This window comes from Nannospalax galili, unplaced genomic scaffold (assembly GCF_000622305.1).
Source record: "Nannospalax galili isolate Female #2095 unplaced genomic scaffold, S.galili_v1.0 scaffold162, whole genome shotgun sequence".
In the NCBI taxonomy this organism is placed as follows: domain Eukaryota; kingdom Metazoa; phylum Chordata; class Mammalia; order Rodentia; family Spalacidae; genus Nannospalax; species Nannospalax galili.
The window spans coordinates 3,688,481-3,709,518 of NW_008350388.1; the positions used below are offsets into that span (position 1 = coordinate 3,688,481).

Genomic DNA, 21,038 nt, shown 5'->3' on the forward strand with positions numbered 1-21,038 from the left:
CATGCTCACATCCCTGGTTACTGCTCTTCCTGCCTGTGGAATCTGGTCCTTGCTCTTGAATCACTGTGGAAATGCCAGAGGGACATTTCTCTGTGGGAGTGTTGGGAGCAGCACCAGGACCTCTCCATAGCCAGAAGCTGTGAGGTCACCTGTGGCAACTGGAAAGTCAGTTCTCTAGGATCTCATCTCCAGCACTTGTTCTCACCTGTCCTTTGACTGAAGCCCAGCATTTGGCTGTCACAGGTGGACTTCGGGATGCAATCAATGACATTTATCTTTCCCGCAGATATCCAGGACCTCTGGGGAATATGTGTTGTGACAATATTCCTGTAACAAGCAATGGTTGGTGGGATTCTAATTTCATGTATGAGACCCTGAGGTTTGATTAAGGATGGGGAGAAGAACAGGAAGAAAAAGAGGAGGAGGAGATGACAGCAGTCTAGGAGGGAAGGTTTCCTTAAATCATCTCTCCAATTTTGATTTCCAAACTTGTGTTCCTGCTTCAGTTGGAAAGCGACAGAAAATCAACAGTATAGATGTTGAATAATACTAGAAAGAGTGATTATTCTCCATTTTCCTAAACTGCTTGGGAAAAAAAATACATCTGGTTAAAACAGGAGAGAGAGAGAGCTTTGGCAGAACATAGGCTTGGATTTAAAACAAATAGAGATCAAATTTGGTGTTTAAGGTCAGTTGAGTAGCGTGAAATATTGGAAGGCTGCAGAGCTTCCTATTCAGAGAGAAGTAAAAAGAAAACCTTTAAAGACGTGCTCCATCCTATGCCTTGTAATGCTGTTCCACTCTAAAGTACCACTGGAACTTTCCAAGAATTGAAAGGTGATTTGAAAAGTTCAGTCTGTGGGAAAGGAGGGAGGCTGGGAAGGCAAGCGAGGGGAGGGGAAGCCAGTGGTGGCAGTGGGGGTTTTCTGTTTTGTTTTTAAGGAAGTGCGTTTTATTCAGCTTGGGCTCTATAACAAAATGCCTTCAGACGGGTTGGCTCTAAACAGCAACCATTTATTTCTCATGGTTCTAGAGTCTGAGAAGTCAAGGTCAAGGTGCTGGCCGACTCAGGTTCTGGTGAGTTCTCTCCCTGGCCTGCAGACAGCCACCTTCTTGCTGTCTATGCACTCAGCCTCTGTGCCGATCAGTCTTCACTGACTGGATTTGGAAACACATGTCTCGGGGTGTCTATGAGGGTGTTTCCAGAGAGATAACTGAAGTGGGAAGATCCACCCTCCATGCGGGTGTGACACCATCCCATGGACTTAAGTCCCAGACTAAATAAAAAGGGAAAAAGAGGAAGCCAGCTGAACATCGGCATTCATTGCTCTCTGTTGCTGATGACAGATGCAATGTGACCAGCCGCCTCACACTCCTGCTTCTGCAGGTCAAGCCAATCTGGCTGCCACACCTTCTTTGCCATGATGGACTGTGATTTCTTACCTTAAGTTGCGTTGGTCAGATATTTTGTCACTGCAAGAAAATTAGCTAATACAGCCTCTTGATGCAGAGAAAGCACATCTCTGGTATGTCTTGCTATAAGGATGATCATCTTGCCAGATCAGGACTCTAAGCCCTTATGACTCCATTTACCCTGCATTAATTAACAACCACAAAGACCAGATCTCCAAATACAGTCACACCGGAGCTTAGAGATTCAAAGTCTGAGGGGCAGAGGGGCACAAACACATGGGTTGTTTTCTAGCTGGAGGTTAAAGGCAGGAGCCAATGAGAGAGACAGGGGAATTTTGATAACAGAACCACCTTCATGAAGAATGAGGTAGGAGGGTAAGTGGGGTTTGCCAAGCAATGCTAAGGACCAGATATGTCCAGCTACAGTGATGGCCATCCATCCTTAGGTGGCACCTCGTCATGGAGGCCTCATCTTACCACTTGTTTTAATTTTTTGCAAAGCATTTAACCATACCTGATTAACGTCTTTGTGTGTGTGGATGCCTGTGTACATGTTCGTATGTGTGCAGCAGTGTGTGAGTGCACTTATACATATGTGTCTAAGTGTGTGGGAGCCAGTGGTCATCTTTGAGTGTCTTCCTTAGTCACTATCCACCTTGCTTTTGAGACAGGGTCTCTCACTGGCCTACGGCTCTCCAATGTGGTTCGTCTGGCTGGCCACTGAGCCCCAGAGATCCCCTGCCTCCACCTCCCCAGCACTCAGATTACAAGTGTACACCACCAGGCCCTGCTTTTTTGCTTGAGTTCTGGGGATTGAACTTGGAACCTCCTGCTTTCATGGAAAGTGCGTCTGTCTTACCCTGCCACCCCAAGCATGCAAATTCCATAAGACCCTGGATCATCTTGCCTCTCGGTATTTTGTAAGGTTTAGGGTAGCACCTGGCACAGTAATGTGATCTGTGGCCAATTGAACAGATAATTTTTATGCATTATTTTAAAAATTACTTTTATTTATTGTGGTGGAGGGGCTCATGTGCCATGACATACATGCAGAGGTCAGAAGACAATTTGCAGGAGCTTGTTCTCTCCTTCCACCATGTGGGTCCTGAGGATTGAACTCAGGTCCTCAGGCTTGGTGGCAAGCACCTTTACCCACAGAGTCATCTTGCCGGCCCTGAACAGATGGCTTTTTAATGGTACCAATTAGAAGACTTGGGTGGCAGTCTGCCTTTGCCATGTTCCCGCGATGAGAAGTGAGCAGAGTACAGTGTTCAGGGTGAGCCTTGGCAAGCCGAGGAGGGACCAAGAGGTCAGGACAAGGTGGGAATGAGGGGGGCCAAGGAGAAGCTGGGATGAGTGAGAAGGGAGAAGAGATGCAGGAAGAAAGGCAGGGAGATGACAAGAGGATGCAGAGAAGGGATGGCAGGCAGGTGGCCCTGAGCTGGAAAAGCAGATTCAGTGGGAATCTGTGGGAGAATCATGCACTCTGGCAGACAACTGAGGTGGAGAAGTAGAAATTGATAGGCATGTCCCACTGGTGTCCCTTGTCGTGGGTGGCTGACTGAAGCAGAAGTTAAGTGATATCAGAGTCTAGTTCACAGAGGCATGATGATGCAAGGTGGCCTTAGCGGCTGTGTTCCAGGAATAACAATTTGAAGTTAATGGGTACCAAGAGAATAAAGGACTCAATGGTCTGATAAATTTGGAAAACACCAAGTTAGAAAACTGATCCCACATATTACAAGGCTTCTACAAACCTTTCAAACACATTAAAAAGACTTCAAAAGAGAAAGTATATGGTGTGTTTCCCAAATGTGTCTTGCTGACAGATCCTGTTTCATCTCTAAGGAGCATCTCTAAGGGTCTGCTGTTTCCCTGGAACAGACATCCTCAAAGCGGGGCTCCTGGAGAGCAGTGGTGAGTGTTCACTCACCAGGAACCTGCTCGAACTGCAGAGTCCCAGGCCTCCCGGAGACCTACTTGCAAACTGGGAGATCAAGAACCACCTTGTAAGAAGCTCTCCAGCACTCACGTGGCAGCTGTTTCTAACTCCAGTTCCAGGGGATCTGACATCCTTTTCTGGCCTTTACAGGCACTGCACACATGTAGTACAGCTACAAGCAGAAAAAACACTCATATACACAAAAGACAGAAGGAAAAGAAGGGAGGGGGAGGGAGGGAAGAAGGAAGAAAACCTTCAGGCTATCCTGGTGCTCACTAGAGTCTGACAACCACCAAGTTAGAAAAAGCCAATTCACATTCATGTTTGGCAAAGTCTATTTGTTAAGGGGTTGGCTAAGGCACTTGCAATCACATAAGTCATGTAGTGTAACTGTAGAGGAGACATGGAGAAGAAAAACGTCTAATGGCAACGTACACATTACTGGATTGCAAAATTTAATACTAGTCTAATTGGTGTCGCATCAAAATGCCAACAAAAATGCTTTTGGATGAATGACTTTTCTTGAATTATTCATAGTTTGTCCCTTTGTTAGCAGGAACCAACATACTTTTCAAGTTGCTGTACGGGGCAGAGAAAGAAGCAAAAGTAGGTTTGAAATTTTTCTTTTCCATCTCCATCATCCTTTGACAGAAGTACAAAAAAAAAAAAAAAAAAAAAAAAAAAAAAAAGACAGAACTTTTGTTTGTTCTGAGAGAGGATCATGTAACCTCTGCCGACCTTGAACTCACTGTGTAGACAACCCTGAACTCCTGCTTCTATTACCCAAGTGCTGGAATTACAGGCAGGTACCACGATGCCCCCAGTAAATGCAATGCTGATGCCTCCCCTAAATGCAAGGCTGGGGGTGGAACCCAGGGCTTCATACATGCTAGGCAAGCACTCTAGCCAGTTACATCCCCAGTACTGAGAGGCAGAACATTTGTGAACTCCATCAGCTCTTGAATAACCACAAACAGACCCTATATATGGCTATATAAACTCACCATTTGAGGTTAGAAATTATTTGCAAAGAGCATTGTACATCAATCAGCTTAAAGGCCATGTACCCAGCTTCGTAATGAAAGGTTATTGATCGATACAGAAACTTATCAGAAGGTATTATTTCTTCAGATGTTAAAAAACATATATCCGTCTTTCTCCTTAGCAGAATAATTTAGACATGTTCACACCAGATATTTATAATGTGCAGAAGAGCTGTCAAAAATAACCAAGCTACGTGAATACTTCAACTGTACAATGGAAGAAAGAACAAAAAGAATCAAGGCGCATTTTTTTCAAAAGCAAAATCTGAATCTAAGACTGGAGTCTGAAAAGCACTGCAATTGTTTAATTACAACTTTATTTAGCGTGTGTATGCATGGGGGTGCATTGGAGGTCAGAGGACAACTTGCTGGAGTTGGTTCTCTCCATCTACCATGTGGGTCCCGGAGATGAAACTCAGGTGGTCGGGTGGTCAGGTTTGGCAGCAAGCTCCGCTACCTGCTGAGCCAACTCTCTGGCCCTGAAATGCATTTTGACCCTCACTTTTCTTTAAGGGTAAAAGTAACAAAGGAAGGCCCTTGAATAATTACGTAGAGTGAAATGATTGTGCTTTTTAAATGATTTGAGCTTTTGCTAGAAATAGTCTTAGTTTCTAATGCATTTAGACATAAAGATACATCAGAAGTCAAGAACATTTTTGTATGATGATTTGAACACAAAGGTTTAACTGCAAGAAAAAGAAGACAAGAAATAACCTCAACTGCTTAAGGTAGGCGTCTGTAGATCGTCCATTCTGTTTGCACTTTCTCAGTCCAGGCTCATCTCTCAGCAATACACGTGACTGACAGGGCACCCAAGACTCATGAAGTCTCATGGCTATTTCTGCTAAATGGGGACAGGTGGACTGGATAACGGTTAGACCAAGATCTCATTTTTCCAGTGGAAAACTCTGTGCTTCCTTTGTGAACTGCAGAGCCTTTGAATGATCCGTCACTTTCATGCCTTGCATCTCTGAAATATTTCAGCCACTGAAAAAGAAAGCTTAATTCTACAATTTTGTGCCTGATTTAGAGACTGGTTTGTCCTACCACACCTCATTTGATGGCACCACAGGTTGCAGAGTGCAAACTCATGAAAGCTCAGATCTTAAAAACCTGCCTTGAATCCCAGACTTCAAAGAGCATTGTGGAGGCTGGAGAGATGGCTCAGTGGTTAAGAGCACTGGCTGCTCTTGCAGAGAACCTGGGTTTGAGTCCTAGCACCCACAGGGTGACTAACAACCATCTGTAACGCCAGTTCCATGGGAATCTAACACCCTCTTCTGACCCCCACAGGCATTGCATGACATGGGTCTACTTACACCCATACAGGCAATATACTTATACACATAAAATTATAAAATATTAAAAAAAAAAAATAGCCAGGCGTGGTGGCGCATGTCTTTAATCCCAGCACTTGGGAGGCAGAGGTAGGCGGATCTCTGTGAGTTCAAGGCCAGCCTGGTTTACAAAGTGAGTTCCAGGACAGCTGGGGCTATAGGGAGACCCTGTCTCAAAAAGATCAAAAAAAAAAAAGAGGAAAAATAAAATAAAAAAACAAAAATAAAAGAAGACTGAATGTGGTGGTTTAATCCCAGTACTCCAGAGACAGAGGCACAAAAAAACAAAACCAAACAAATTAAAGAGTAAGATTTTTAAAAACATTCATATACTTTATAACATACAGCTGGAGCATAATCCCCATATACTCTCACTGCTGATTTTTCTTATGTCTAAATCAAGGTCACTGATACCAAGGGACCCACAGCCTAGCACTTTACTATGTGGTGGACTTGTTTCCCGATGTCCAGCCATGAATTATGGTAAACGCATTTTTGCTTCTTTTGAAATATCTTCTTTTCCTCCCTCTCCACTCCCTTTGAAGACAGGTTCTCCTGTGTCTCAGGCTGGGTCCAGTGCCCTTTGTAGCTGAGATTGACCTGGTACTTCTAGTTCTCCTGCCTCTACCTCCCAGCTGCTGGGATTACAGGCACCACCACACTTGGTTTATGTGCTGCTGGGGATGGAATCCAGGGCTTCCTAAATGCTAAGCAAGCAATTCTATACATTGAGTGGCATCCCCAGCTCCTGAATACTGTCTTCTGTTTCTTATAGGATGAGGCATAAATATCTTTTCCTCATTTTACAAAGTGGCTGAGATTAGAGAAATTAATGTGTGGGAAATACTTAATAATAATTAGTAATAATCATTACTAATAAGAGGCAAGATACCTGGGGATTAGGAGCAGTGTCTGAAGCTTGAACGCTCATTCAAATCCAGGCTGGACCACTCACTTGCCCTGGGCAGGTTACTTAATCTCTCTGTGCCTCAGTATCCCCACCTGAAAGATGGTGATGCCCGTACCTGATGACAGATGAAGAGTCAATGAGACTATATTGCAAGGGACCTTGAAAACCATCCCAGCACGTAGAACCGCTATATTGGTGCTATATATTTAATTCTTACCACAACCTTCATACAACTCACATTATATAGATAATGAGGCAAGATTTAGGGTCAGAGAGTCAACAGTGGACTCAGTTCCAAGCAACTGGAAGACCAAGTTTTCAGTACCCTACAAGACAGGACTACAAACACGTCTTGAGGAACAGTTAACACTCTTCTCTTCATGGTGGCATATGAGTATTCAAAACTGAGTTACCACAATCAGATTCCTGATTACAGTTGATCTCAAGTCCTCTCAGTGGAGTAGGTTATTGATGCTGGCAGGCCATAGCACTTTCTTCTGTCTTTCACAGGGAAAGAGATTCCCCTTCCCTTCTTTTAAAAAAATGATTCCTGTCTCTGGGAAATCACAATCAATGGACCCTAAAAAGGTACTCTCTCCTCCCTTGTCCACACTGCCCAGGAGGACATGGGCTACACTGAGGTGCTGATCCTTCTAGCTGTCCCTGGTGAGCCTCAGTGCTTCTCATGAAAGAGAGAAGGCAGGCTTTGAAAGCCGGCTCAGCCACGCTTTCTTGGGCTAGGCAAGAGACAGATCAGAGGCTGGGAAAGACTAAAAGTTTACTTGTGAGTGTGCATTACTGCCATCTGCTGGATGGAATGGGCATCAACCCAGCTCCAGAGCATCCTTTCTGTGTAATAGCAAGTTTACTGATTCCCAGGGTGGGTTGGTTCAGAACCAGGTGGCATGTTCACATCCTCTCACAGCATGAACTCTAAGTGTCTTCAGAGTTCCAAAATCTCACAACAGCTGTGCCCAGGAGGCCTTTCCTGTGAGTAATCAAAAGGTAAAAAAGGACTAGAGGTGCAGCTGGGTTGGTAAGAGTGCCTGCCTGGTGTGCATGAGGCCCTTGTTCAGTCTCCACACTGCATAAAACACACCTGTACTCCCAGCACCTAGAGAATAGGGGAAGGAGAATCAGATGTTCGAGGTTATCCTCAGCTACACACTGAGGTCAAGGCCAGCTTGGACTACATACGACCGTTTTAAAAAAATGTCAAAAAAGACCGTCTTTGAAACATTTTGTTTAGTATCAAAATTCCCTGATCAAATTTGGTATGTTCCAAAATGATTGATCTAACTGATTAGAGAACATCAATAACTATCAGGCCAGGGCATTTGGCAGAACTCGAATCCTCTTGTCAATAGCAAAAAGTACTTACAGGAAAGCAATCACGATCTGGTTTTTACTGTTCAAGTATCCAAGTTATTCATTACACACGAATATTGTATCCCTTAGTGAACTGAGGTGCTGGGTATTGTGGCACACAGCTACAATCCCAGAACTTGGATGACCAGGAGTTCAAGGTCAGCCTCAACTAGTATCAAGCTGGAGGCCAGCCAAAGCTATATGAGAGCCTGACTCAAAAAGCAAAGAACAGAGCCTGGAGAGATGTCTTAGCTGCTCTTCCAGAGGACCCAGGTTCAGTTCCTGGCACAGATGGTGGTTCACAACCATCTGTCACTCTAGTTCCTGGGACTCTGATGCTTTTTTCTGGCCTCCTGAGACACCAGGCACACAAAAGTTGCACATACATACATGTGGGCACTCACACATACATAAAAGTAAATGTTTTTTTAAAAATTATTTTTATGTGTGTGTGTCTATGTGAGTGAATGCCACACGTGTATGGGTGCCCACAGAGGCCAGAAGAGGATTTCAGATCCCCTGGGGCTGGAATTACAGGCAGTTGTAAGCCACGTGACATGGGTGCTAGGAACTGAACTTGGGTCTTCTGATAGAGAGGTAAGTGCTCTGGGCTACCTCTCCCAACCCCAAATAAATAAATAAATCTTTAAAAGCTAACAAAGAACAAAACAAAACAAGTGGGAAGGAGGCTGGAATGATGGTTCGGCAGTCAGGAGCACGTGCTGCTTTTCTGGAACTACGGCCTATAACTCCACTTCCAGGGGATCCAATGCTCTCCCCTCTGGCCTCTGTTGGCATATATACACAGACACACATAAACAAAAAAATAAAAAGGAATCTCTAAAAGAAGGAAAAGGAGCCAAAGAGGCAAAGGTAAAGAAACAGTCTCTACCCTTAATACTGTAACATGGATATCTTTTGAGTTCTTTGTATGTGCTGGGCACATGCATTAATTAATTCTCAGAATAATCCTTGGTCCATTGCTCTCATGTTTGTAATTGTCCCACATTATTATCTTAGTTACAGAGCAGAAAGCTATTATAATCTCCTTTAGAGTTCAGAACAGCACAGTTTAGAAGAATGAAGTTAGACCAGGACAATAAAGTTAGAATCAGATGAAGCGGGAGTTGAACATGGCGTCATGGGGGTGGGTGGGTTTGGAGAAGAATTGTTAGCACCCTGGACTGAAGAGCTCTTGATTTCTTTCACATAGAGAGTTCTGGTCTTTTGTTTTACACACATTTTCTATTCCATTAGCTTCAAAAACCCAGCAAAGTAAAAGCACTACCCAAACAGTAGGTGATGATAAGAGAAGATGCTTAGGAAAGATTTATCTGGAAAAATAGCTCTTCCTCCAGCAAGCATTTGAAATCTATCTAGGTAGCACTCTCTGCAGTTCAGAAGTTTTCCTAGTAGCCGTGTCCGCAGCAGGGGCCGCATCACTGTCAGCTTGCTCTGGATAAATAAGCCCTCCCCATACCTGGCTCTGTTTTCAGAGTCAAGAACCTGTGGCTAGACACGAAACAACATAGGGGAGAACCTACTACTGTTGTCCTGCTAAAAAGACATAGTATTAAACTGACTCCTAAAGACTTATTGTTATACCCATGGTTTAGTGCATCCCTCAGTTCTTTCTAGAGAAGCTTCTTCTTGCAGTGGATTGTGATTAACACAGAGACCCACCACGGGTTAATGTACAGAGAATAAGAGACTGCTGAGTGCTTAGCCCTGCATGGGACACCTGTAGCATACTTTCCTCCCAAGGTTCGGGGATCATCTTGGGAAAGAGAATGGAAAGCCAGAGGTGGTAGATGAATACAAGGAAATTGTGTTGGCTAGAGACCACAGGGTAGTTACACATATGATCCCACAGCACTTATGACAGCATGTACAAGACCTGAATGAGCCTGGCCAGACAAAAACCCAGCACGGATGCAGGAGGTGGGCAAGAAGCCCTAGCCCTAGCGGAGGATCTATTGGTAATTCATAGCTGCTGGGAGATAGTCAGTTTCTTCAAGGGTATGGCATCTGGTAGGCTGACCTCCAAGGAATGGACCCACACCAAGAGCACTTAGGGAGACACAAATTAAACTCAATAGACCTTTAAAAACATAATAATAGAGGACATAAAGTTGGAGGAGGGGTAGCAGAGTCTGAATAGTATCAAAATATGTTGTATGAAATTTTCAAAGAATCAAAATATTTTTAAACTTTTTATAAAGAAATGACTAATGAATATAATTGCAATGTTTCACAGACTAGCTACTCAAAAGAAAAGCTGAAAGCAAATAGCAATAAGAATTATGACCATGTTACACTTTCGTTCACTAAAGATCCATATTTATTATTTTTTTTAAATCTGCATTTTGATTAACATGGTAGTGTGTGTGTGAGTACATAATTTGCTCAGAAAGAGTCAGACAATTGGGATGTTCTGATAGCACCAACCTCAAGCCAGCTGTCATGCACATGTGTGTTTGTGGGGGTGTGCACACTGGCTTCTGTACATGTGAAGGCCAGGGGTCGTTTCTGGTTCTCTCCTCAGTGGTTCTCCACCTTAGTTTTCGAGACAAGGTCTCTCACTGTGAAACTGGAGCTCACTTTTTGGCCAGACTGGCTGGCTAGTGAGCTCCTAGGACCCACCTCTACCCCTACTCTGCCCTGCCCGTACAGTGCTAGAGGTATAGGTGAGTACCATCTTAGGTCTTCATGCTTTTACAGCAAACATTTTTACACACTGACCCAACTCTTTAGCCCTTCAAATCATTTTTGTCATTTTCTTTTTCTCTTATGAGTGGGGTGTTGGTAGAATACTTGCCAGTATTCATGAAGTCCTGAGTTCTATGCCCAGCACTACATAAAAAGGGTGCAGTGGTGTAGTCAAAGGTAGAGGCAGGAGAATCAATTTAAGGTTGTCCTTTGCAAACATCCAGTTTGAGACTAGCCTGGGCTATATGAGATTCTGTCTCAATAAATGAAAGGAAGGGAAGGAGGGAAGGAGGGAGGGAAGGAAGGAAGGAAGGATGAAAGGAAGGAAGGAAGGGCTCAGATTGGCCTGGACAGGATAAGTGAGGGTTTATGGGACAGTAGAGAGACTAATGCTAGGCTTTGGTGGTCTGCCTATTGGGTTAGAATCACAGCTGTGCCACTAGCCCAGCCTTGGACCTTGAATAAGTCACATAGCCTTTGTAATCCATGTTATACTTCCACACAGTATTATCTGAGGGGTTCAGAGGTATTGTGGATTTGCTCCTCTGAACCTTGTCCGTGATTATTACCAGAGCCTGGGGCCTCAGGCCTCCAGGACATGGGTTGGCTCATGCAGGCAGCTGGTAGCTCTGTCTACAGGCAGAACCAGGGTGGCTCCTCCAGTTAGAGGTACCTTGGATATTTGATACTACCTTTCCTCTTTTTCCCTCTCAGCAATAACAACACAGGTTGGACAGAGATTATTTCCAATATTTACAGACAAAATGGATCCCCAGTGATGTGGGTAAAACGATGGATGTCTACCCACCCAGAGCCTGCCCTCTGGCCACCCTCCTGAGAACCATCAGAGAAAAGTATCTTAGGAAATCCATTTGTGTATCAAACACCCACGCAGAAAGCGGTATTTAAATTGTTTCCTGGAAATAACCGAAACCCGAATTTTCTGGAAGGAGCTCCAACCTGGAATTCTCTGGAAGAAGTACAGTCAGAAAAGGCAAACACTATTATAAAACATTTGTGGCAGATTTCTTGGATGGAAATTCCCTTCCTAATATGTTTTGATTTTGAAAGAAAAACCATCAAATGCCCAACTTTAGACTACTATAAAACGAATGGATTTCTCAGTAGTCAGTACTAGTTGGTAAGCTGAACACATTGGACAAAAGTATTTCCTGGCTACTGTACATGTTTATGAAGTCAGACATCAAGGAAAAAGTTGTGGAGAGATAAAAACAACTGAAAAGAATGACCAGGATCTCAGAAGTACCAGTATGTTTGCTTACAAAAGAAGTATGAGGGGATGGAGAGATGGCTCAGCGGTTAAGAGCGCTGGCTGCTCTTCCAAGGATGCGGGTTCGATTCCCAGCACTCACATGGTGGCTAACAACCATCTGTAATTCCAGTTCCAGGGGATCTGATGCTCTCTTCTGCCTTACGCGGGCATTGCATGACACCAGTGCGCTTACATGCAGGCAATACACTAAAAATAATAAAAACTATTTCTTAAAAGTATGAGAACGTTGCATTGAGACAAGGCTTGCCAAGGACAATAGAGAGGGTGCCTTAGAGATGTTATGGCTTAGATTTGAAATGCTTCCTATAGGCTCATATTTCGGATACTTGTTCCCCAGTTGCTGGCACTATTTGGGGAGTTAGTAGATTCATTTAGAAGGTGGGTCTAGCTGGCAGAAGTGGATTGCTAGAGCCTGTATGTATTGGACCTAGTCCCTGGTTCCAGTCCCACTGTCCCTGCTCCCTGGTTGGCCATCTTGCAAACAGCCTCCACCACAGATCCCTGTGGCCCTGAATGGCGTCACTCTACCTGTTACATTAAGTCTTTTGTGGGGCTAGAGAGATGGCTCAGTAGTTAAGAGCACTAGCTGCTCTTACAGAGACCCCAGGTTCAATTCCCAGCACCCACATGGTAGCTAACAATGGTTTGTAACTCCAATTCCAGGGGAATCCAATATCCTCTTCTGACCTCCATGGGCATTGCATGACACAGGTGCACTTACACATATGCAGGCAATACACTCATACACATAAAATAAAAATAAAATATTTTAAAAAATAAAGTTGAAACCCTTCAAAACCACAAACCTTTTTTTCCTTTCCTCTCTTAAGTTGTTTCTGTCAGGTATTGTGTCACAGCACACTTGTACAAGGGAAAATTGCACTAAAATCTAAGTAACTTAGAGACAATTTAAGACTATTGATGTCCTTATAAGTTGTCTTTTTTTCCTTTTCTTTTCAGTGAGTGACTTGCAATAGTTATGTCAATTATTTGTATGGCAATAGATTTTTGTTGTTGTTGTTGTTGAGACAGGGCTCCCAGCTGACCTGGAGCTCACTGTGTAGACCAAACTGGCCTCAGTCTTACAAAGATCCTCCTGCCCTCTGCCTCTGCCTCCTGAGTACTGGGATTAAAGGCATGTGTCACCATACCTGGTGTAAATCGCTTTTTAAAAGGCAGCTTTGAACAGTTAATTTTAAAATAATTTAACACCTTTATGATAGATTTTAAATTTTTATTAGCACATATTAATTATGCACAATTATAGATTTCATTATGACATTTTTATACATCTGTAAAAAGTATTTTGATCACATCCACCACCCTTTCCCTCTCTTTCCCCTCCCACTGATCTTCCTCTTCCCAACTAATTCCCCTTCTACTTTCATAGATTTTTATTGTTATTGCTTGTTTGTTTATGATCCAATGAATTTAGTTAGACTTGCTTCAGGAGTATAGGTGAGAGGTTATTTATAAATGTTTGGAAAACTTACCAGTGGCTACCTCACTGATTTTATGATATTTTTGACATAATTCATGTGTATTATAAGGCATAATTTGATTTTGCTCCAGTAGGTTAAACATAAGCCTCTCTCACTGATGAATTCCAGCTTATCTGGCACTAGCTAAACACACCTCACAGGGCAGTTCACAAAGGAAAAGGGCCTTGGAGAACAGGCTATGAAGGGCAGGGAGAGGACCCGATGGCTGCAGGCACCAGCACAGGACAGCGGAGCGAGTGAAGAATGACCAGGCCAGATGCCGTGGTTTCCTGTGTGAATTCAGTTACACTGAATGGGAAGGCGGTGTATAATTGCCACTCCTGGACACTAGAAATGAAGTAAAAGATACCAAATCCAGTCTTCTGAATTCCAGTGTCTATCTGATTAACATGCCCTGTATTAATTGCTTTTCTTGCTGTGATCAAATATATCACAAGTAGCAACTTCAGGAAGGAAGGGCTTATTTTGGTTTAAACTTTGAGGGGATTCAGTCCATCATGGAGTGGGAAGCGGGCGGTGATGGTGATGGCTTCAGAGTGGCAGGGGTGTGCCCTGGGCTCCTCTTCTCCTCACATCTTGGCTGAACCCAGAGCAGAGAGTGGAAGGAAGTCAGGCCAGGCTATAAAACCTCAAGGCCTACCCCACAGTGACCCATTTCTCCCAGCAAGGCTCCACCTCCTAAAGGTTCCACAACCTTCCTAGGCAGTGCCACTAGCTCACAACTATACCATGGGGGACATCACAGTCAAGCCACAACATGCCCCAAACTTTGACACTTCTCCCTTCTTGGTCACCTATAGCCAACCTTTTACTAGGTTGTACAAATTGTACCCTTCTAAATAGATCTCAAATGTTTCCATCAGTGTTTCCCCTGACACTAGCCTAACCTCAGCTATATCTGCTCTAGTCCAGACCTTTGTAACAGCCAAATATGGACTACATGACACCCACCTTGGCCCTTAATCATTTCAACACACAAACCTCACCTTGCTTCTGCAGCCCTTCTCATCACTGCCTCTCACCCACCCTTGGCATGACTGGGGGTTAAGACCAGGTCTCTGTCCCACAGCCTGCTCTCCCATGAGCCTCTTCCAACATTTAGACCTCAGTTTCTAGAGCTTTCTCTGGAACTGGGATCCCAGTCTTTGCCATTTTAATCCTCCTTGGTTAATGCTACTAGGTGTTCCTTATCTTTCAAAGCACAAATCTCTATCCAGTGTTCAATTGTTTAATTAATGCCTTGTCTCCATAACCACAAGCTCTGAACAATTCTGTTGCTGAATGCTTTTCCTCACCGGACTGTCTCCAGCATCTAACAAAGTGTTTCCCATACAGCAAAAACAAGTAAATATTCATCGAATGAATGGATGAGCTTAATGAGAAAAGGCTTTAAAGATGATTCTTAAAAGATAACCTCTTTTTACTTTTTTTCACAGAGATCTCAAACCAAACTGGCCAAGAAGCAAAGCATTCCTTACAGTATGTTTTTATGAATGAGAAGTCAGAGAGATGCCACAGTAACCAGGGAAATAGAGTTGTTTTACGCTTCTGCATGAGTAAACTATCAAAATAGCATGCACTCACATCTAAAAGTTTTTATTCCCAAGATGTTTCATCCTGAGGATGGATAAATGTTCCATTTACTTGGAAAATTATAAAGTATCGCCCAAAAGAAAATTGAGAAACTGCAGCTTAATAAATTAAAAAAAAAAAAACCTTGGTGAACTAATGGCTTGCTCACAAATATTCTTTGAGTGATTCAATAGAGATGCAAAGCAATCACACTGAGTTTAGACAAGAACACACTGGTACCAGCAAGTGGTATTTTCTAAATACAGAGCCAAATGGAAGCTAAATTTCAGAAAATTCTCTGATGGGCATAACTTTGACTATCTACTCTCTATTTTTTAATGTGGAACAATTGATAGCTTTTCGTGTCATCCTTGCTCAGAGGTCATGCTAATCTTCTGTCATTCCAATTGTAGTGCAAGGGCTGTGACATGAGGACCGCTCTTTACTCTTGCTTTTAAAAATAAATTACTTCAGAGAAACAATTTGATGCCAGAAAGTTCAAGGTACATGATTCAATGTGTATGGAGTAACATGTTTCCACCATTTAGAAGTCTTCCTGAAATTATTTTCCTCCTGCTTGGGTGGTATAAACTGGGTAGTAATTACTGAATAGTCTCTCCCAAATAAATATCTCACATCAGAGTATGGAGAGTGATCAGTAAGGCAAAATAACTTAAGTTTGAACCAGGCCGTTGCTGCGCACCCTTACTATGCAAGCTCTGTCAGCACCATCACAAAGGCCATTTTACAGCTAGAAGAGAGACCTCTAGTGTGTGTTGGAGAACTTTATATTGTGCTTCGGGCATAATTAATAGAGTAAAATTACTGCAGTCATTTTGCATACTGTTATAGGGAGATTCTGGTCAGCCATCATCATTCAGACTCAATGCATCTAGAGATTTCTTCTCAGCAAACCTATGGCCTGTTTGCCTAATTATTCTTACACACGCAAGTCCCATCCCATGAACTTTTCTCGGTGGTGGGAAGTTTTAAAGGTCCATGGTCACCTTTGCAACCTCATTAGTAAACATTTAACCTACTGTCAACTTAATAATCACCAACAGCTCTTTCCAATCTGCACCAGCAAGACTTCGAGTGCTCAGCCTCCTAAACGCCAGCCCCTCCTCCTAAGTTAAATGCCACCCAAATCTAAACAGGAGGACTAAATTAGCACCTTGCCCATTATCCTGGAGAAAAATGGACTCACTGCTATTTGAAATTCGCCAAGTAGACTGGCTCTTAGCTCCCAAAGCCTCCCACACAGGCAGGTGAATTCCTTGATGTAGGCTCAGATTTAACGAATCATTCCATGGCCTCAGCCCCAGTCTTTTAAAAATCCTTTATTTTCTCCTTTTCCACATTAAAAACACATTTGAGATACACACAGAAAATGTTTCCCCGAAAAGCACACACATAACACACGTAACAGGAGGTCTCTTAAGGAGTCTACTGCTGAGAAGGTAAAACCATTTTGCTCATTTTTAATTTGCTAAAACAATCCAAGCATGCTTGGTACCCAGAGGGTATTCTCAAATAAACTTGTATCTCTAGCTGCCAGCTTAGTTGATTGAAAACAGAAGGCAAACGTTTCTTAAAGAATGAGTATGTTAAACTGTTATGTCTCTCCCAGTGCCACCAAGGACACGGACACACACACACACACGCAGAGAGAACACCCACAGGCAAGGATTTGCTTGAAAATAGTCAGTTCTATGGTCTAAAAGGTAAAACATTATTTGTACCAAATAACTTCTACTACAGTACCCCTCTTAGCCAGGAAGCCAGAGCCAAGGGTATACTGGACAGTTCCCGCCTGCAGTTCTGTACTAAGCCGACCGCCCCAGCCTAACTTTGCTAACTTAGTCCCGCCCAGCCTGTTTCCGAAGCATAGTCACGGTGAAAATGTCCTGACACCGGAAAACCATTTCCACGACATTCCAAGTGTTGGAAAGCGCACAAAGGCCGTCCCTGTCCACCCGCGATCCCTAGGAGGTTGTGGCTTGCCAGGCGACTGTGCGCCGCCCGCGCCCAGGCTAAGAGGTCTGCCTCCCTCTTCCTGCAGATTGAGGGGCTCGGTCTCACTTTAGTGCAATTCACCACCACGCTTCCCCCGCCCCGTTTTTTCCAGGAGGCGCGGAGTCTTTTATTTTCCAGCCAGGTCCCTCTTGGGGGCAAGAGAGGAAGCACACTTCACATTTCCATAAAGAGGGGAGGCAGGGTGTGGGGGGGCATGGAAAGAGGTCAGAAAGGAGCCAAACTGCACCCCTTCCTCCCATCTCTGCGCCCCGGAGCGCTGGTCCAGACCGCGCACGCGGGAGGCGGCCAGGAAACTCTGTCCCTTTAAGGGAACCTTGGCCTCCAGGAGGGGAGGAGGTAAAGATGCGGGCTGGGGACTCCGCGCTGCCCGCCACGCGGAGAGGAGGCGAGCGCTGCAAAGCCACAGCCCTTACCTGCAGCGGTCCCCGCTACCCCTGCGCCCCCAGCCCATCCCCGCCTCCCTAAGAGACTTCTAATCCGGAGCGTGTGCCTGGCCCTTTATCAGAGGAGGAGGTGGGGAGGAAGAGGAACGAGCGCTTTTTAAAAATAAATGAAACGTTTGCACCCAAGGGGGGGGGGGCGGAGAGGAGGTGGAAATGGGAGGGGATGGGAGGGGGCTTTAAAGGCGGCCGGGTGGGCGGAGGCGACGAATCTGGACCAGCCTGAGAGGCTAGCGCGGCGGGCCAGTGCTGGGCAGCAGCTCACAAAGGGGCTCGGCCCGGAGAAAGGCGAAGGGAAAAAAGCGCCCCGGGGCCCGATCCGCTCCGCAGCCACAATGGCGTCTTTGAGCCGGTGTCCCGGGGGGCGCCGCCGAGGCTGGCCGCTGGAGGGGCGACGGTCCCCACCGTCACGCGGCCGGCGCCGAGCCCCGGGGCGCCGCCGCCACCGCGCACCCCCAGGGAAGAAAGGGCGCTCGGGGTCCGCGGGGGGAGGAGGGGACGCGGAGACCGGGCGACCCGGGGGCTCCGCGCCGAGATCCGCCCCCCGGGCCGCGCGGCTGCGAGCCCCGGCCACCAAGCCGCAGCAGCTCCCGACCCTCCGAAGCCTTGGTCGGGCTCTGGCCGCCTCCGACCGCGCCCGCGCCCGCTGGAGGGAGGCCAGCCGGGCACCGCAGCAGCAGCGGGTCGGAGCGGCTCCCCAGCCGCCCTCCGCGGCGGGCTGCGTGTGTGCGAGTGTGCCGCGCTCTCGCCCCATGCCTGGCACATGCGTAAAAGCGAGTTGCGCCCAAAGTCCCAGCCATACCCTCCTTAGCAAATAATAACAAACCCAAACCGTCAGATCTTACCTGAAACATTGAAGCACAAAGTCTCTCTCCAAGTCCCCTTTTCCTTTTCCTCCCCCCCTTTTCCGATTTCTCTCCCAGCGATCTGCTCGCCTCGCCACACCAGACAGAAATGCAATAGCTTGGCTAAGGTAGACAGAACAAAATACAGAGAAGAGTTGCTCCAGGGCTTTGAAACCCCTCAAGGCAAGGATCAGGATACAATTAGCTCGAGCCTCTACCTCCAGTCTAAATCTCCAAAATAAAACTTAAATCAAATTAACCGATCACAGGGCACACAATCGATCTCCTTCAAAAATAAAGCTCTACATAGACCTATAGAAAAATATACATATAGGAATTTTTTTCCAGATTTTTTTTTGTTGGAAAAACAGTCTCGTTCCAGCCTCCAACTTGCTTTTTACTCTCCTCTTGCACAGAAAAGCTGATTTTAATCGTTGTGATTAGTTTTGATGTAACGTTTCCGCGGGCGATTTCTACAAATGGATGGAGTGTTTCTTTGCCAAAAGAGGGAAACGCAGCAGATGATGATAATTATAAGGATTGTTGGTTGGTTCTTTTTATTTGTGTTTAGGGCTCGCTTCACTTTCTCCAGTTGACCTGACATTACTGCTACACACAAAAAGGTCTCACAACTTGTTGATGAGGCTCACCACCCTGTCTGATCAAAGGATAGGTGATAATTTGGCAATAGAACAGCACATTTTTGGTTCCTTTGGCGACATAATGTCCCAAATGACGTGGGTAAAAATAAGCACATGCAGTCTGCTTTGCCTCAGTCAAGTCTGAATCAGTGCCTGAGGGCGATACACAAACTCATTTCAAATGTTCAACCATGCAGAATTGTAAAAAGATTGAAGGAGTTACACTGCATTTTTTAGTGGCAAAATTAAAAGAAAACAAAACCTAACATACCTACCATTTGGGTTTATTTGATCAACCTTCTGAACATGCCTCTCGAATTCTCCTTGCTTGCCTCCACCTGGTACCTTTTATAGGGGTTTTTGTATGGGGCCATTATTTGAAGGAAGGGCTCCACAGAGGCAGAGACTAGCATAAACAGGTTTCCCCAGCTTGCAGCTCTTGTTCTGACCCCCACCCCCATCACTTCTTCCTCTCTAGGTCTTTGTTCAAAGAGCTTGTGTTAGAGCCTGTCACTTAATTCCTTTTAGTTAAAGTGGGATGTTTGGTTATAAACTCAAGGGTCCTCTCCTATTAGTGTTACATCCTTGCAAGATGCTTTTTGAGATGATTTGTTTCTGAGCACTTCACAGTTCATTAATTCAAAGACTTTGCTGACATTTCTCATATGTGTGTGTGTGTGTGTGTATTGCATAGACAAGGTTGTAAGGCCAAGGACACTAATACAAGAAAACCTACAAAGAACTAGATATGCCTTGCAAATACAACTGGTGGCATCTACAGGAAGTCACTTTAACCACATCATTTTACCATTAAAATGAGCAAGAGCTACAATGTCAACAGAAAAGGGAAGGATTAAGATTTAAGAAAAAAATATAGTCCAACAGATCAATGTTATAATGACTCAAGAGACTGATGTCAGAATGTTAATTGGAGTGTTGGTAGATTTTGTTTTTCATAAAAAGAACATACTTTTGTTTTGAGAACATCAGTGCCCTGTAAGAAGGAAAAAAAGAATATCTTACAAAATAACACAAAAGAAACAGAGTATTCTTTGTACATTCTCTCTGGTAGAAAATTCTGTGACCTGCAATAAAGTCTTTAAAAGGACCACTAGAAGCTAAATTCAACTGAATGGACACTTCTTTCTCCAAATGGCACTGTTAACATATGAGGAAGTAAGGAGAGGGACTGTGGCTGAAACATGCCCGATAATTTGATATGATAACTGACAAAAGTTGAGTATCTCTTATCTGCTGAAATGGTTAGAATCAGGAAAATTCAGATTTTTTTTTTTTTTTGTCTTTTTGAGGCAGGGTCTCTCTATAGACCCAGCTGCCCTGGAACTTGCTATGTAGACCAGGCTGGCCTGGACCTTACAGAGATCCATCTGTCTCTGTCTCCCTAATGATATGTTAGGGATGGGACCCAAGTCTGAACATGAAATTCATTTATGTGTCTATAACACCTTCTACACACAACCTGAAGGTAATCATATTCACATATGGTGTGTTCATGTATATGTGCATCTGTATGCAAGTATGTGTGCATATGCACATATAGGCCAGAGGTCAACATTTGGTGCTTTCCTCTCCACCTCAGTATTTTGAGACAGGTTCTCTCACTGAAGTACACTGATTCAGCTAGACCAACTGACCAGCAAGCCCCAAGATTCCTGTCTCTGCCTCTCCAACTCTGGGATTACAGGTACAGGCTGCTGCTGCTTTGCCCAGCTTTTTGTGTGGGTTCTGAAGATCCCAACTCAGGTCCTCATGCTTGTGTGGCAGGGAGTTTATTGACTGAGTCATCTCCCCAGTCATTATACAATATATATTTGAAGTTTGAGTTTTCCACTTACTGCGTTACATTGGTACTCGAAGACTTTTAGCTTTTGGAGTATGTGATGGTTAGTTTTTGTCAATTTACACAATCTAGGAAGAGATGCTCCATGAGGGATTGTCTAGATCAGGTTGACCTGTGGGTTTGT

At 44.5% G+C, this 21,038-nt stretch overlaps 1 protein-coding gene and 1 non-coding gene across 2 annotated transcripts in view; both read right to left on the reverse strand.

Annotated features, from left to right (window-relative positions):
* The window catches only part of Kctd1 (potassium channel tetramerization domain containing 1), a 223,158-nt gene extending 204,616 nt beyond the window's left edge, over positions 1-18,542 (reverse strand). The window contains exon 1 of the mRNA XM_008847642.2: positions 18,413-18,542. Coding sequence (XP_008845864.1) covers positions 18,413-18,421 — 9 coding nt within the window. The 5' untranslated portion in view covers positions 18,422-18,542. The remainder of the gene's footprint in view (positions 1-18,412) is intronic.
* On the reverse strand, positions 15,425-15,527 carry LOC115072818. The gene has a single exon (XR_003851836.1). It is a non-coding gene; the product is annotated as a U6 spliceosomal RNA (small nuclear RNA).
* Positions 18,543-21,038: the final 2,496 nt, after the last annotated feature.